The following is a 17,699-nucleotide window of genomic DNA, read 5'->3' on the forward strand; positions in this document are numbered from 1 at the left end:
ATCAATAAATGATATTTTCCTTCCATCTTTAATACAAAGAGCTCCATCTAAACTCCATTATCTTTGACTGATTATCCTTTCTAGCGCCTTTTAAGGAGAATTAACTGAAAATAAAACAGCTTAATTAGTTTTTTTAACCTGAAAATACAGAGTACTTGAGTGACTTTTCAGCCCTAAGTAGCGTCTGTAGGCTTCCTCACAACATCAAGAACAAATTAAAGTTTCAAAATATTAAAATACTGGCGATACGGTTGTGCAGTGGTTAGCATTGTCGCCTCACAGCAAGAGGGTCTCTGGTTTGATTCCAGGGTGTGGAACCCTGTATGGAGTTTGCATGTTCTCCCTTTGTCAGTGTGGGTTCTCTGCGGCTACTCCAGCTTCCTCCCACAGTCCAAAGACATGCAGATTAATTGGTGACTCTAAATTGCCCGTTGGTGTGAATGTGAGCGTGAATGGTTGTCTTTCTTTATGTTTCAGCCCTGTGATAGTCTGGCGACCTGTCCAGGGTGTACCCCGCCTCTCGCCCAGTGTCAGCCGGGATAGGCTCCAGCTCCCCCGTGACCCCTAATAGAATAATAGGTTACGGAAAATAAGTGAATGAATGAATGGATATTAAAATACCGATGCACAATGACAAATACCAACCGATACATTCGCCTTTGTACCTATGAGCGCTTTAAAACCAGGCAGAGAGACCACTTCCCTAAGTTTAAAATATTTTTGAAAACTATCTTGAGTAAAGGGAGCAGAGCATATTTCGCATACTAGGAGAACAAGACAACAAGATAAAAACTTAAGATCTCAGGCTATAACTACAGTCAGATCTCTGTTTATCAGAGTGCACATGTATGATGGGACTTTACCCAGCCTGACTATGATAAATATAAATGAACAAATACCGACGTCTGAGCCTACAAAAGATCAAAGATGAAAAAGAGCATACAGTGATGAGTGAGGGCTTTACAGTTGTGTACAATGATATGCAGTATCTAACATGTGCAAGCAATGTGCAGTTGCATCCATGCACAACACATCACCGTAATCCACAACCGGTAGAAATGTAGCAGAGACTAGTATTCTTCCAGCCTCAAAGGAGTAACGGGACTTGTTTCCTAAATAAAACCCTTATTTAAGTCTCAGCTTTATAAGAAGATTATCAACCTGAGGTTTAAATGAAAGGGAGTCATCAAGCCAAAGTCTGAGATATTTGTAACAAGAGACAACTTCTTCTCCTTAGCAGTAATAACATCAGACGTGTTCACACCTCTTTTTACATCCTTGTGTATAATCACATGGATCATGTTATGTTGGTTGGATCTAATAATTTGTTGGTGGCTTGGTGTTGAATGCAGGTACCTCAGCGCCCAGAGGGAGGCGACTTCTCTCCACGATATCAAAGACAAGCTGGAAAATGAGCTGGCCAGCAAGGAATCACTGCACAGACAGGTGAGGAATGGCTCAAATAACAAAGTATATCTGCAGCAATGAAAAAATAGTCATGTGTGATAGAGTTAAAAATCTTGAAATGTATCCAGTATGCAAGTGCCATAGATGCAAAACTCATATCTTAACTGATCTCCAACACGTGTTTTGGTGTGTGTGTCCAGAGTGAAGAGAAGAACAGACAGCTGCAGGAACGTCTGGATGAAGCCAAGCAGAAGCTGCAGCAGACTCTACAGAGGGCAGAGACACTGCCTGAGATCGAGGCCCAGCTTGCCCAAAGGGTTGCTGCTCTCAACAAGGTACTTTGAGTCAGGGGTAATCACGTACTGCGCCTACCTGACCAGACAACCTGCCACTCTGGTTCAGTGCTGATAGTTAGATTTAGACGCTGGGCTTTATTATGCATTCACTTTAACACTGCATATGTGCTGTCATAGCCTCTACCAGTTGATGATATAATATAATAATATTAATAATTTTATTTGTAGCACTTATCTAAACAAGGTTACAAAGTGCTTCACAAAGTGCATGAAAAAAGGACAACAAAACAGTATTAAAAAAAAAAAGATTAAGAGCTAAGAAAAACAGTGTGTACAGAGGCAAAAATAGAACAAAAGGATATTAAACACCAAAGTATAAATCAGGCGTTACAAATGAAAGCTTTCCTAAAAATAAGTTTTCAGCAATGATTTAAAAACGTGTAATGTACTAGCCAGCCTAATCTCCCCAGGATTCAAGGCCTTGATGGAAAAAGCCCGGTCGCCTTTAGTTACCAACCTCAATCAAGGGACGACTAGTGAGGGTAGGCTTGAGGATCTCAGGTCACGACTTGGAGCATAGGTAGTCAGATGCTCAGCTATAAATAATCAGATAATCATGCTACTTTAAAACAAAAATCCCTCAGCTTTTATTTGGATATATTTTTTTTGCAACTCATGCATCACAACCAGGCATGTAGAAGCATCTGTAAATTGTGTTTCTTCTGATTTAGGCAGAGGAGCGCCATGGAAACTTTGAGGAGCGACTACGGCAAATGGAAGCTCAGCTGGAGGAGAAGAACCAAGAGCTGCAGAGGGTAAAACCTTTTTCCTGCTTGGCTATATTTTCCACAGTAAAGAAGTTTTTCACTGCTGGAAAGATGGTCTTTTAAAAAAACTGGGCTGTCTATGCAGTGGAAAGATGCAAATACTTTTGCCTCTGGTGGTGAGAAATAGACAATGCAGTAACAGAATATTGGTTCATATCTGACTAGCGCTGCTTCGTATTAGAGTTTGGAGTGAGTTTAAGGGCTGTTTCATAGTCGTCACACGCAACACGAGCAAGCAACGCAAGCAGCGCAAGCAACGCACTTCCTTTCATAGTCAACATATTGAACGCAAGCGACACGGGCGACACTTGAAATGCAATACATCGCTCGTGCAATAGGGGGTAGCGGAGTCACGGGTATATTCCAACTACCTAGTACGACTAGCCGGAATGTACCGGTGACTCTGCTACCCCCTGTTGCGCGAGCGACAGGGGGTATTACACACTTAGCATATCAAAAAAATGGACAACACATTTTGAGACGCAAGCACGCATCATGGCGGCCAATGTGTGTCGATGCCTCCCAATGCGTTCGCGTCTGCATGTCTTTGCGTCGACTATGAAACGGCCCTTAGAGAAAGGAGAAAAGAGAGGGGCAGGTCTCTCCCCCAATCCACTTTCTATACTCTTTGTGTCCATGGTGGTGGGCATATGAAAATGAGGAAATACAATCTATAGCTTAAGAAACTGACAAAGAGTTAACAAAAATCCACCGGGTGACTCAAAAGGCATGATCCAAAGGATTTTTCCCGGGCTCTGGTAAGATGGAGGGAAGTCTACCACAGTTCATTTACACATACTGCCCACATCGTTACGATACAAAGCTGGTTGAAAATCTGCAAAGTGTCCCTCTAAGCAAAATTAGAGATTGCTGTCCACTTATTTTTATTTGAGCACCTCTCATATGGCCGTTTCATTTTAGGCGAGGCAGAGGGAGAAGATGAATGACGAACACAACAAACGGCTCTCAGACACAGTGGACAAGCTTCTGTCTGAGTCTAATGAGAGACTGCAGCTCCACCTCAAAGAGAGGATGGCAGCACTGGAGGAGAAGGTAACGAGAAGACTAACTAGTGGTGCCGAATGTTCTGTGATGTTAAGGAAAATAAGAAAATGTGTTTAAAATGAAGTGGGTAAAAAAGTGTCTATTCATTCTTTTGCTGTGCTAGAACGCTCTGTCAGAGGAGCTGTCCAATATGAAGAAAATCCAGGATGATCTTCTAGCTAATAAGGTATTCACTTAATCATATGTTCTCATTTTTATTCTCATGTTCTGTGTGTGACAGACTAAGGCATTTTTTTTTTATCTTTCATCCAAATTTCAACAGCAATGTCTTCGCTGAGCATTCTCATCATTGCTCAGGATGTTGACCTTTAATTCTTAATCATCCAAAATTTCCCAGTTTTCGACAGTGACGCTTTCCCCTGCAAACAAGAGACGTGATGTTTAACAAATACTGTTGCCTTGGAACAAAAGCAAGTTAAAGTCTTGTTTCCTCTGTGCTTTAGGAACAGCTCCTTGCTGAGCTGGAGCGAATCCAACTGGAGCTGGATCAGCTGAGAGGCAGGCCAGGCTCTTCTTATTCCAGGTTAGCCACAACGAACCTTTACGGGAATTTATTTATACAATATGTCCTACATTTTCTAAATGCCCAAATAAGTCTCCCAAGGGATACTATATGTACACAGCCCTTTCTAAGCAGATTTTTGTTTACTCTCATTTAGTCGTCCACTAAAATCTATTTTTAAAAGTGATTATTTATAGTGTACCTAGAGGCTGTTTTTCTGGCTAACAGATATGCAAATGACATATATATGGGTTATTTATATGGACACAGCTTTTTTAATGCCTTTTCTTATTCCCAGGAAAAGCTGTCTGTGTGATGATGTCATGATTTTACACCCAGGAAATGGAAACATTGTCGTCTTCAAGCACTAATATAACAAATGAATTCTGGATCTCACCGTAGGGCGGGCAGCGTGAGCTCACTTCCATCCACCCTTTTTCGAAGATCTCTTCCAGGGAGCGCCTCGGAGCTGCGGTACCCCCAGGGTGGAGGCTCGCTCCCGTCCGGCTATGGCAACTCCTCCAGTGGGGTGGTGGTCAGGCGGACGCACCGCGGCCGGTGGGGGGGTCCTAGAGACGACAGTAACAAGGTGTTGATCTCACACTGAGGTGATGATGATATTGATGTTGATATAATTTGTTATGAGGATGATAATTTCCTGCATTCTTCCCTTCCCAGTATGGAGAGTGGGACAGTGGATCTATGCTGGGTCCTGGGTATGAGGGTGGGGAAGGAGGCTGCTCTGACGACGAGGACGACAGGGAGACTCTGTTCGGATCGGAGCTGCTGTCTCCCAGCGGACAGACAGATGTACAGACTTTGGCCATCATGCTACAGGAGCAACTGGAGGCCATCAACAAGGAGATTAAGTGAGTTTTATGTCCATTAGAGTTTTGACTTTACGAGACTAGTTTGAGATACTACAGCCATTTGAGCAAGTGATATTTTGGCTTATATTCAATGAGTTTAAAGATGGTAACGCCTCAGCTCTTCTCCTCTCAGGCTGATTCAGGAGGAGAAGGAGAGCACAGAGCTGAGGGCAGAAGAGATTGAGAGCCGAGTTAGCAGCGTGGCCCTTGATGCCCCACCTCTTCCACCCTCCTCGCTGGGAGGACGGGACAGCGTCGGGAGGGGATACATGACTCCCTCCATCACCTCCTCCACGTTGGCGTCTCCCTCACCGCCCAGTTCTGGACATTCCACCCCACGCTTGCCACATTCCCCTGCCAGGGAGACTGACAGACAGGTAGTGTGTGAAAGCTGTCATACAGTATCGGCCACAAATGTGCCTCAGTAAGCATAACTTAGGTGAGAGCCCTCATGTAAATTGACCCAACTCTTTCCACCCTGCAGAATAGCAAAGAGGGTGAAGAATGCAGAGCACTTGCCCTCATTGACTCCAGCCCTGCTGTTCCGCGAGCCCTACGACTGGACCGAATGACACACACTCACCCAGGAGCAGGCCTCGATGACCTCCGCGAATTTCGCAGGTACTCTCAAGAGTGTTTACTCATAAACAGTTTATTTGGCCAACAAACCAGCCCTCAGATATCTGTGTTGATTTCACTTCCTGTTTTTCCTTACCCTGTCCTTCCAGTCTCTCTGCTGATGGTTCCACCACTGCGAGTCAGGACTCCCTCCACAAGGCTAGCAAAAAGAAGAGCATCAAGTCGTCCATCGGTCGCCTCTTTGGCAAAAAGGAAAAGGGGAGGATCGGTGCACCTGGGCGCGAATCTGCCTCACTGGGTCTGTGAACAGATTGGAAACTACTCAGTCCAAGCAGAATTTTGTTGTTCAGCTGACAAAGATATACATTTACAGTTAGAGAATCATCAACACTGATGCTAATAAACAATTCTTACACATAAAGTCATTATTACTTTTGACCTTTCTAGCCTCCACACCCTCTGATGACCTGGGCTCAGCTGACCCGTTAGGCCTGGCGAAACTTGGGACCGGAACAGTGGAGAAAGACCGCCGTAGCAAAAAGAAGTGAGATTAGTCATCTTTCCACACGCTTCTCATGTTATTCACAGATCTCTGGACCTTCCTGTGTTGATGCTGTTGGGTAGAGCATGACACTAACTGGACCTGGCCTAAGGCTCTGATCCCCCCAGTGCCAGTCATTTAAAAAATACATTCCCTTGTGGTGCTGTAAGGTGCATATGTGGTATTTAACACAACAAGTTCAATGTGATTTTCTATTTATAAAGGAGACAGTGGTAAAGTGAGATATGAAGAAATGTATCTTTGCCAAACGTCTGTTTTCCACTCTCCCTGCCAGGCACGACCTGTTAGAGGAAGCCTGTCGTCAAGGTCTGCCCTTCGCCTCGTGGGATGGCCCGACTGTTGTTACGTGGCTTGAGGTACGTCATTACACCAATGAGAAAATATACATGTACAAGACTTTACAAGGGTATGTCTAAGGGGTTGGGGTTCGATTTAGTAATAGGTAGAGCTACATGGTCCGTATGCAACAAATACAGAAGTGACACTTAAAGCAAGGGTAGGCAGAAATCTGGAAATGGCAGAATTTGAAAATGCATACTCCTGCTGCAGCTCCTCCCTCTCTGTGCTAAGCCCCTCCCACCAGATGACCACAGGCAACTGTACCCCTTTCTGTCTCTGTTCATCAGACCACAAATAAGACAAGAATTAGCCACTCCACAGTCCCTCGGCCTCACTTTTTCGCCACTGTGGACTTCTTCTACAGCAGCTCAGAGCATAGACCTTTGGAAAGCAGCTGTAACAGCTCGAATTCGGCCAGCTCAAACCCCCAGAGCCAGGTGTTACCCCAGGCTGGTGGCCTTACCTGTGGAACAGCAGCAGAAAGTTTGCTGATCCAGCTGGGAGTCTGGGCTGACCCGAGGTTTGTGCTAGTTGGATTTGTGTTGCTACGGCTGCTAATTGGGGGTCTGTGTCCGGAGCTGCTGTGTGGTCTGCAGCGGCGGGGAGTGAGGTGGAGGACGCACTGTGATTTGAGGCTCTCGCTAGAGTTAGCTACATACACGAGAACTTGAAGCTGAATCCGTGACCCTTTAGCTTAACAGAGGGCAACATTTTCTCTGAAACACTTTGCCAGTATTGACACGTGTTTTGTTTATTGTCGGACTCTCTTTAAGACTTTTTTTTTTTAGGAAGTCCGTCTTCTTCTCTGGATTGATTTGCAGTGTAGGCAGTTGTTGCCAATGCCGGACTTTTAACTTTCTCTGCAGGATTCTCCGCCATTGACTCAGGCATTCACCATCTGAAGGGACATGCATGCTCAGCTGAATTTGTAGAACAGCTAATAGGAACTGCCTCTCTCTAAAATGACCTGTGATTGGCCAAAGTCTCCCATCACAGCCCAGATTTTCTAAAACCTTAAAACAGAGCCAAAAGGAGATGCAGAAGTCTGGTGTTCTCTCAAACCACTTTGGAATTTGGCCCAATGAAGCAAACATAAAACTGCCTACCCCAGCCTTAAACATTGTTTCTTTGACTCACCATTTTTTGTCTTGTCTTCTTTCTGTGCACCTAGCTGTGGGTAGGGATGCCAGCATGGTATGTGGCAGCATGTCGTGCCAACGTGAAAAGCGGCGCCATCATGGCTAACCTGTCGGACACAGAGATCCAGAGGGAGATCGGCATCAGCAACCCTCTACACAGGCTCAAACTCCGCCTGGCCATCCAGGAAATGGTCTCCCTCACTAGTCCGTCTGCACCTGCAAGCACTCGCTCTGTAAGGCTCAGTAAAAAAAGCATCAGCATGTAAATCACAAGTCAAGGAAGAAGGCTGATGTTGCATTGTTCACTGTCATTACAGTCGACCAGTAATATTTGGATGACACATGCTGAGATGGAGTCTCTAACTGCTGCCACCAAGCCAGTAAGGATATTACATTTTGTATCAAATCACGAGAACTGAATATATTAGATATGTTATATAATTAATTGGTTATATTTTGGCCTCTAAGTGTTTAGTAAAATAACCAAAGGTCTCACATTAATAAGCTGCTTTCTTTTTCTTTGTCTCTGATTAGGCATGTTTGGCTACACCTTCCCCTTACTATTCCCTCAAAGTCTGTTTTGATGTAGTGTTTTTCCGACTAATTCTCACTCACTAACAAAACTTTTCCTCCCCTCTGCCTTCCCTCTCTTCTTCTCCATTCTGCCCTGACTCTGATTCACCATAACACACACACACAAACACACTCCCCACCTGGTGATCTTTCCTTCTCTTTGCAACTCTCTGTCCCTTTTTTCTTCCATTTCTACTCTGCCCGAATCCCAAGGAGCAGAAGGAGTTCAGCTGGGACCAGGTGAGTTCCTGACAGCTGTATGAACAAGTCTGGTGTTAGGTCAAGAGGAAAACAGATTTATTACTCAGGAAGACACTTTGGGGAGATATATGAAGACTTAATCATTTTTAACCACAAACATAATGTGTAATCAACACATTCAATGCCAAGCACACCCCGAAATGGGATCTGTGAGCTAGTAGGCTTACATAACTTATGATTCCCTTACCCTGATGCAAACTGGCAACTCGTGTGAACTCCAGTGTTCCCCATGTGTATTATTGTGCTGTAATAAAAACCAGAAGGGTTCTGGACAAAATTTAAATTATAAGACTTATCCTCAACAGTGACAGTGTGCTCAAAAAGTCCTAAATGGAAAATAAAATAAACCTTTCAATCTAACAGCCCCACTTTCTAATACAGGGTTCCTGCCTTCCTTCCATACAAAGCCTTTAAAGTCCTTGCATTAATTAATCTAAAAATAAGGTCTTAATTGGTTTTAAAATGTCTTCAATCTTTTAAAGTCATGGAAAGACTTGGAAAGTGGGATTTTATGAATCCCTTTCTTCCCTTTTTTGATGTTGCATTGTAAAATCTTGAAATAAGCTCAGTCCATAGGGACTTGAGTTGGAAACCGGAGGGTCGCCTATTCAAGTCCCCGTCTGGACCAAAATATGGAGCATGGACTGGTGGCTGGACAGGTGCCAGTTCACCTCCTGGGCACTGCCGAGGTGCCCTTGAGCAAGGCACTGAACCCCCCCAACCGCTCGGGGCACCTCACCAAGGGCAGCCCCCTCACTCTGAGATCTCTCCACTTTGTGCATGTATAGGTCCTGTTTGTGCATGTTTGTGTCTTTCGGACCTGTGTGTAATTGACAAGCAACATTGAATTTCCCCTCAGGGGGATTAATAAAGTAAATAAACGTAAACTTAATTGGTAACATCTATTTTTTTTTTTGTATATGTAATTTACCAAATGTTTCTCGCCCGAACTTACATTTTGTTTACCGAGATGAGAGATCAGAGCAGAGGATCCACTGTCTGCTACAGTAGCTAGCTGTCACAATACTCTGGACGACATGGGGAATTGCAAATTCCATGAAAACTGGCTACTTAACCAAGATTTTAGCGGCACAGCTGAAACCAGTACAAGGCAATTAATTTGAGGCTCAATGCATTGTAAGCAAAAACAAAAATAAAAAATCAGCTCAACATGATGGGAATCAAGGTAGTGGAAACCCACATGCAAAGTGAGAAACACAAACTCGCCAAGTCTGTGAAAAAAATCACGTTCCTCCTCCTCTTCCTACTGCCTCTAATGGCATTCATTGGGATCAGCCTGAGGCATGGTTAGCAGCAACCAATCAGAGCTGAGGAGTCTCTAATGCAGCTGTCAGTCATATCAGTCACTTTGATCTGCAGTCAAACTATCAAACTCTGCAGTGCTGATCGAATGTGAATCAAGATGCTGGTACGGCACAGCCTATTTCTCACCTAAAATATATTCAGAAATATATTTTAGTGTACTGTTAAGCTGTAAAATGAGAATGTTGGTCTAGCCGGTAGGTGGTGCTCAGTACTCCTAATAACTGTATCCAACATGGTGGCCAGGTCACAAACTTTCTCATTTTACAGCTAAACAGTACACTAAAATATGTTTCTGAAACAACTGAAACAAGACATAGACAATGCTGTAATGGTTTATTGATTTGTATTTGATTAGCGCTGCCTAGTTTGACACTTTGACCGCAGTTTATGGGCTGTGACTGACATGATTGACAGCTGCTTTAGAGACTCCTCAGCTCTGATTGGTTGTTCTCGTTCACATGCAGCATAGCCTATAAGAGGTGCCGCAATAGAGGAGGCAGAGGAGTATGATTTTTTTCCACAGATTATCTGTCTCATTTCGTGCATGTGAATATAGAGACAGTTTCAGCAAATATGAAGAAAGTTATTTTTATAAAAGTTACCCATTGTAGCTTTGAGCGATTGCATGATACATACAGCACAGTGGTGTATGGGAAGTAATGGGCAGGAGAGACAGCTGTGGACTAAAGGACTACTCGGCTCTACTCACACACACCTCCCCTCCATCCTCCAGATCCTGGCCTATGGGGACATGAACCACGAGTGGGTGGGAAACGAATGGCTGCCCAGCCTGGGTCTGCCCCAGTATCGCTCCTACTTCATGGAGTCACTGGTGGACGCCCGTATGCTTGATCACCTCACCAAGAAAGAACTGAGGGGCCAGCTGAAGATGGTAGACAGTTTCCACAGGTCTGAAAGAAAGATTCTTGGGTTATATTGAATATTTTTACACATCATTTCTCTACTTCTTCTTTGCACCAATTTCTTGAGTACATATATACATATATATATATATATACCTGTCAGCTTTGATTAAAATTAGATCAATGTGTGCTTCTCACTTACAGGGTGAGTCTTCACTATGGGATCATGTGCTTGAAGCGCTTGAACTATGACAGGAAGGAGCTGGAGAGGAGGAGGGATGAGAGTCAACACCAGAATCAAGGTGAGGCCACTGTGGTTAAAGGGTAAGCTCGGTATTTTTCAACGTGGACCCAATTTTCACATGTTTTGATGTCTGAATCATAAATGGGAACAACAGTTTTGAATTCGATCCAGTATTGGGCAAAACCACTGCGGTGGACAGTGGCAAAATAGGCTGCAATGTAATTACTCAGGGCATGTTTGCACTGTCGATTGATTCATGATTGGTTTTGCCAGTGACAGGCTCAGATTGTTGTTCTAAGTGTCTGACAACATTATGGAAAAGATACCAATGGCCTTTTTGTTAAAGAGTAAGATCCTTTTTGTTTACAGTTCCCAAATGGCAGTCACCAATTCCACCAGACTCTACTTGTATAGAGACAGAATATATTCATATCTAACTGGGTGAATTAAAGGTTTATTTCAATCAAATCAAATTTTGTTTCTGATGTCCTTCAATTAAGTGTGTTTTACGACAACCTAGTCTCACTCCGAAGTCGTTGAAATCTGGCACTTGGGCAGTGACTTGCTCCGATGAAAAAACCTGTCCTTAATTGCCGGCATGATATGTGGCTTGTAGCTGTTATGGTTCAATTGCCCCGGACGGTGTCAGGGGGAAACTCAGCGGGACAAGAACGAAAATAAGGCAGCGAAAGTCCGAGTGAGGCGGGTGGGAGGTGTGGTGGATGGGTCCAACAAACACAGACTTTCACCTGAGAGAGTGGTGTTCTTGTCCCGTAAGATTCTAAAGTCAAACCCTGTTATTTTGTCCAAAACCTGACCATGTGTGTTTGTTGTTGTAGGGAAAAAAAGTCAATATGCGGTGTTGTACCGGTGTAGTGCATTTATTTTGAAAGATACTGTATTTAAACGGTAAATTTCCTGGGAAAATGAAAGTGAATTTTGAAAGAAGACAATGCATGTAACAGGCATAACTTAACACAGTGTCCCAGAACGTCAACAACCAACACACCCTGGGTACCTTGCACGACTTTTCTGGACATGGAACGTCCATGACCAAACGTCCATATGTGACAAAGTCGGGGTGAGAATGTGTTGTTTGAATCATAAAATTACTGGGAGTCTGATGGGTTTGACATTGACGATTTTGGGGCTAATTCTCTGTAGGGATCCTTTCAGACACTTAAGATAATAATCTGAACATGTCAGTGCCAAAAACAGGCACTTTCATTGTTTTGCTGCTGCCGTCTGCAGCGGTCTCTCCCAATACTGGATCAGTGTCAAAAATAGTTGTCTCCTTTAGTCACTTAGACACACAACACAGGAAAATAGGATCCAGGTTTAAAAAAAGACCAAAGGTACCCTTTAATAACCAAATCTTCCCTTCAGTCACGACATCAGAGCAGTAAGTCTATTGAACTGGTGATAACTGCCTTTTCGTGTCCTCCCCCACAGATGTAATGGTGTGGTCCAATGAACGAGTGATGTGTTGGGTGCAGTCTATCGGTCTCAAAGAGTTTGCAGACAACCTATTAGAAAGCGGGGTGCACGGGGCCCTCCTGGCGCTAGATGACACCTTCGACTACACCGACTTGGCCCTCCTCCTCCAGATACCCAATCAGAACACACAGGTACTCCACAGTACACCACCTTCATTGTCAAGTTGTAGACACAGAGCGCTTATCTCACAACAGAAATTCTCATTGCCACACCTTCTGTTTGCCTCATGCCAAGATAATCCTAATCTTTAACTCTTGAATTATCTTAATTATGATCTTTAAACTCTGTTTGTCTATCTTCTGCAGGCGAGGCAGCTCCTAGAGAAGGAGTACAATGCTCTCATCTCCATGGGAACAGAGAGGAGGCCAGATGAGGTGCGACAAAGCGGAGTGTCAGTAGAAAATCAATCAAGATAATCACTCCTGCCAGGAGGCGGGAGTGTGTGTTGATTGTAACCACCCTGGCTACGATTATTTTACTTGACAACGGGGCCTTTGATCCAAACTTTTTAATTTTTGCCCTTTGTTAAATACGTGTCATGACAGGGTAATTTCCTTTCAGTGGTAAAATAGCAGACTGAAATATCTCTCTTCCTTATAAAGAGAGGCTTTATGGCATCAGCGCATGTGCCACTGCTGCAAATGGTTGGCATGCCAAAGCGGTTCAGCTGTGTTTACACCACTGCTAATTGCTTAGTTACAGCTTGTAAGACTAAAAACTGTGCGACTGTGATATATTGTCACAACAAAACCTGCTTTGTCAAATACTACTTTGTTAAACCCCACTAATGCATAATGAATAAGACCCTGAAATAGATATCCTCCACTGTGATTGCTGTTATTTTTAATCACTGGTGTTATTCCGCTGTCTCTGCAGGACGGCACGAAAACATTTACACGGTCACCATCATGGAGGAAGATGTTCCGAGAGAAGGACCTCCGCGGCGTGACCTCCGACTCCTCAGAAACGTTACCTGCCAACTTCCGTGCCTCCGCCATCTCGACCCCCTCCGTCACCCTGAGAAAAGTCCAGAGTGAAGGTGAGGAGATGCGGCTGAATGGGTGTGAAACGGTCAATGTATAGTGGTTTCTTCCTAACTAACTTAGTCATACATACCTAAATTAAAAATGTATTACGCAGAAACACAGCAATAGACACTGCATGCACCTTAATGTTACTTTAGCCTGATATAACTTGTTTATTTACACTTCACATAACTGTAAATAGTGACAATGATAGTCATTGAAATAAAATAAGAGAAAAAAAGAGCAAAACAAACAAACAAAAAAAACTGGGGAAACAATTTTCTGCAAGGCAACACAAGAGACCATGCAATATTTTAGACCAGACCAGGGATAGGCAACCTGCAGCTCCCGAGCCACATGCAGCTCTTTTGCCAACACATTCTCACTCTGACCTCGTCACATATTGACGTTTGGTCATGTACCTTCCATGTCCAAATACGATGTGAACCCTTGGTGCGTTGGTTGTTGAGATTTTTGGATGGCGTGTCAAGTTCTGCCTGTTACATGCATTGTCTTCTTTCAAAATACACTTCCGTTTTCACAGGAGATTTACCATTTGCATACAGACTCTTTCAAAATAAACACATTACGTCGGTACAATGATGCGAATTGACGTTGTTTTTCCTTCAACAACTAACACATGTGGTTGGGTTTAGGCAACAACAATAAATGGTTAGGTTAAGAAAAAAGAACAGGGTTTGGCTTTATAATCTGACACCACTCCCCTGGGCAAAGGTTGGTGTTTGTTGGACCCATCCACCACACCTCTATCCCGCCCTAGTCAGACTTTTGTCGCCTTAACTGAAGTTCTTGTCCCGTCGTGTTTCTATCTGACGTCGTCGAGCGACATTAAACTGTAATGGTGTATGGCCACATATCATTCCGGGAAAAAAAAAGGGACGGCTTTTTTTGTCAGTGTCTGACACGGCAAGTCACTGCCCAAGCACCAGATTTTGACGACTTTTGGGTGAAACCGGGTTGTTGTAAAACTCACTTCATCGAAAGACGATAGAAACAAAATTGAGCTCACAAAAGCTGTCTTGGTTCATCCTTCTACTGTTTCAACAATCACAAACTCTGATTTGGTTGAAATAAACCTTTATTCACCCAGTTAGACATGAAAATATGCTGGCGCTATACATGTTAAAATTACTGTCAATTCTGGTGGAATTGGTGATGGTGATTTTGGAACTATAAACAGCTGCTTGCACCTCTCTACAGTAGCTCCCTGTGGCTTTAAGAAATAATGTGTAAATCAATAGGTAATTTTTTTATAATTATTTTGGTATTTTGGCCAAAAATGGCTCTTTTGATAGAAAAGATTGACGACCCCTGACCCAGTCACCGTCTAGTGTGCAAATCAATGGTAATTCTGCAGTAGTAGAATAAAACAGTTATTTGTTTTCCCTACAAACAAGCTGCTTTTTTATACAAAGTTGTGAAAATGATTTCCACAGGAAGCACAATGTGGCCTTTCAGAAGCAAAACCCACTATTCCCCCAAGCAGTTTGAGCTAAAGAAGCCTTTTGGATTAATCCAAACCACAGTTTATTCATTTTGATTCAACTTTTAAATGTTTTAGTGGCTTTTTTTGAATTGAGTGTTTGTTTTGCGTGTTCCAGTTTGAACTACTGCACTGATTTAGGAGTGTATGTGTACTACAAGTATTAAGGAAAGGCATCAGTGGAAAAATGGGAAAGTAAGATTCTTTTTTATTTTGTTTTAAGATGAACTTTTAAGTCATAGTGCCAGACATAAGACAAAATAAATCAGAGCAGGATGATTTTATTTTATTTTATTTTATTTTATTTTTTGGGAATCAAGACAAGAATAAAGTTGAAATTTAATTTTGAGAATAATGTCAAAATGTCAGGAATAAAATCAGCTCCATCGATCCATCAAATCATGTCTTGTGATAGAGCATTTCCTCTTTGTATTGCACACAGGTGTAACCATAGATAGCCCTGCATCTGTTGATTATCAGCTATTTCAAATTGCGCAAATGGAGCCACCTCTTCCAAGTTTATGTTGTTTTTTCTTTCTGAACAGATGCAGTTTTCCAAGCAATCTCTTGAAAGTCCTAATTGTTATTACTATGTATTTAAAGAGAAAAGAGAATTTCCTGGTTACTAAAACTGGTTCTGAAGTAGCACTCAATATCAACAATTCATCTACAGAAGGCATTTTGCAAAGGCAGCCATTTGGGCCAGCGCTAGTTGTTTGATTTATTGTTTGTTTCTATCACCACATTCTTTATGATGCCCTTAAATTCATCAATGGATATAATCTTCCTCCTCTCAGTTTTTCCCTTATGCTTGGCCCTGGTGCTCTTCCGTAGTTTTTCTCATAGCTTCAGAATGAGTTTTGTTTACTGATTACTTCCCCTTCTCTGTCAGTAGGTCCGAGAGGAGAGTCGGGGTCCGTGAGAACATATTCCTGCTAAAAGATAAGCACACCAGGTGAGAAAAAGCATCCTCGCTCACGATTGTTTTTTACAGCTAAAAATAGCTTGTGTGAACACCAAATCAAAGATCTCATCTCAGCAGGAGCTCTCACAGTTTTTGTCTTTTCTTTTTTTCATTTTGTAGAGCCCCACCTCCATCCTAACCCAAGGGAATAAAAAAAACACATTTTTGAGGAAAAAAAACCTAAGGATCAAAATCAAAAATGGACACTAGAAGATGACCAACAACTTTCGAGCGAGACATCTCGAAGAATCAAAGACACTGAGTGAATGCTTTCTGAAAAGATGAAAAAAAAAAACAAGGAGTGAATGTCTGTTTATCCATCTGTTACTCTCTCTATCTCTCTTTCTATCTCTCACTCTCTCGCTCTCTCTATCTCTCACCCCATCTTGATCCATAGTTGTGGCATGATGCTGTTTGATTCTGTAGAAAGTGGCCTGTAGAAAGTGACCATCGCCTATTGTGAATACATCCTCTGTTTTTTGAGTGTGAGATGGCAAATATTGACACAATGAATTTATAGTTTTTAAAAATTGGAAACTGCATTCCTTGTTCGGATCACGAGAAAGAGAACCCCGTCACACATCCTTTCAGGTGATCTTACTTTGATTTAGACTGATAGTAGAACATACTCTGGCTAGTTAACATCACAACACAGTAGAGTTTGGGGAGAGGTAGGTTGAAAGGGAGAATATGGGTGTACGCAGGGGGGAATTAAATGTATGTTCTTAAGCCATAACAGACATGAGATGCACAAATGTGAATAGGACGGACAATGAGACAATTAGCAAAGTGCTTTACGACAAAAATCCTGTTCAAAGTGGGGGATTTTTTTAAAAAAAAGAAGAGTTAAGCATTTGTGTTAATATGCATGCCAAAATCAACCATTTTAGAGTGAACGTCATGATATCAATCATCTAATGATGTGGAAGCTTGGGTCAGGACTTTGTAAAATGTGTGTATTTTATTTTTATCATTTTTTATGATAACTGCTATTGTATGTATGTATGTACAGTACGTATGTGTGTGTATTAAACTGTACGTTCATTTCATACTTAGTTTTAAGACTGACTGTAATTTCATTTTAGGTTGAAAAAGGAAATATGTTTTAAATTATGGACATTTAAGATATGCTACTTGTATGTGTACATTTTGAGAAAAAAAAATTGTGTTATGATTTAAATTCATATTATTGGAGAGTAGTGATGATAATTGAATATAATATGATAATAATGATAATGATTGTAAAAGCTGTAATTAAAAAACATACCTGTAAAATGCTGCTGAAGGAGTTATTTGCAACTCCCCACCCCCACCCCCAACAAAGGATTCCAAAACAGAGAAAAAAACAGCGTCTAACAACTCTTGGAGTATAATCTTAGTCTCGTTTATCCGGTCATATGCTCAGTAAGTCCCAAACACATGCATTTTTGGTAAGTGTTTTTAGATTCCTCATAGTGGTGATCCTAGATTCTGGGGGACCCCAAGCAAAAAAGGCCGTTGAGGCCCTGAGGATTGTGCTTCTGGTTACACTTGTATATGTGACAGCTACAGGTAGCTGGCTGACAGTATCCAGCTGTCATACGGTACGGGGCAGTGGATTGCACTGTATAGTGTTTATATGGGAAGTATAAAGGTGTTTATGGTAATAACAGTGGCCATCAAGGGCCCTTTTTACAATGTTTTTTTGTTTTTGGGGTGGGGGAGAGAGAGAGAGAGAGAGAAGGAGAGAAGATGCTCGGTGTATTATACGTAGGAGGTCCCCCGGCAGACTCGGCCTAAGTCAGCCTAACTAGGGGCTGGCACGAGGCAAGCCTGAGCCAGCCCTAACTATAAGCTTTATTAAAAGGAAAGTCTTAA

The 17,699-nt window shown here is 42.5% G+C and overlaps 1 protein-coding gene across 5 annotated transcripts in view; it reads left to right on the forward strand.

The window, feature by feature from the left end:
• LOC117247306 (liprin-alpha-3-like) overlaps positions 1-17,117 on the forward strand; it is a 38,927-nt gene extending 21,810 nt beyond the window's left edge. For 2 of the 5 annotated variants that reach the window (XM_078163149.1, XM_033611744.2), the window contains 23 exons: positions 1,353-1,446; positions 1,608-1,742; positions 2,435-2,518; positions 3,452-3,583; positions 3,699-3,761; positions 4,039-4,118; positions 4,500-4,686; positions 4,776-4,966; positions 5,100-5,343; positions 5,451-5,587; positions 5,695-5,843; positions 5,993-6,089; positions 6,382-6,463; positions 7,618-7,818; positions 7,903-7,965; positions 8,372-8,398; positions 10,479-10,654; positions 10,813-10,910; positions 12,305-12,480; positions 12,655-12,723; positions 13,226-13,388; positions 15,774-15,833; positions 15,963-17,117. In XM_078163149.1, the coding sequence (XP_078019275.1) occupies positions 1,353-1,446; positions 1,608-1,742; positions 2,435-2,518; positions 3,452-3,583; positions 3,699-3,761; positions 4,039-4,118; positions 4,500-4,686; positions 4,776-4,966; positions 5,100-5,343; positions 5,451-5,587; positions 5,695-5,843; positions 5,993-6,089; positions 6,382-6,463; positions 7,618-7,818; positions 7,903-7,965; positions 8,372-8,398; positions 10,479-10,654; positions 10,813-10,910; positions 12,305-12,480; positions 12,655-12,723; positions 13,226-13,388; positions 15,774-15,817 (2,692 nt within the window). In that variant the 3' untranslated portion in view covers positions 15,818-15,833; positions 15,963-17,117. Of the gene's footprint in view, positions 1-1,352; positions 1,447-1,607; positions 1,743-2,434; positions 2,519-3,451; positions 3,584-3,698; positions 3,762-4,038; positions 4,119-4,499; positions 4,687-4,775; positions 4,967-5,099; positions 5,344-5,450; positions 5,588-5,694; positions 5,844-5,992; positions 6,090-6,381; positions 6,464-7,617; positions 7,819-7,902; positions 7,966-8,371; positions 8,399-10,478; positions 10,655-10,812; positions 10,911-12,304; positions 12,481-12,654; positions 12,724-13,225; positions 13,389-15,770; positions 15,834-15,962 lie in introns of all 5 variants that reach the window. The other 3 variants (XM_033611743.2, XM_033611746.2, XM_033611745.2) reach the window with 2 other exon arrangements.
• Positions 17,118-17,699: the final 582 nt, after the last annotated feature.

This window comes from Epinephelus lanceolatus, chromosome 21, assembly GCF_041903045.1.
Source record: "Epinephelus lanceolatus isolate andai-2023 chromosome 21, ASM4190304v1, whole genome shotgun sequence".
In the NCBI taxonomy this organism is placed as follows: Eukaryota; Metazoa; Chordata; class Actinopteri; order Perciformes; family Serranidae; genus Epinephelus; species Epinephelus lanceolatus.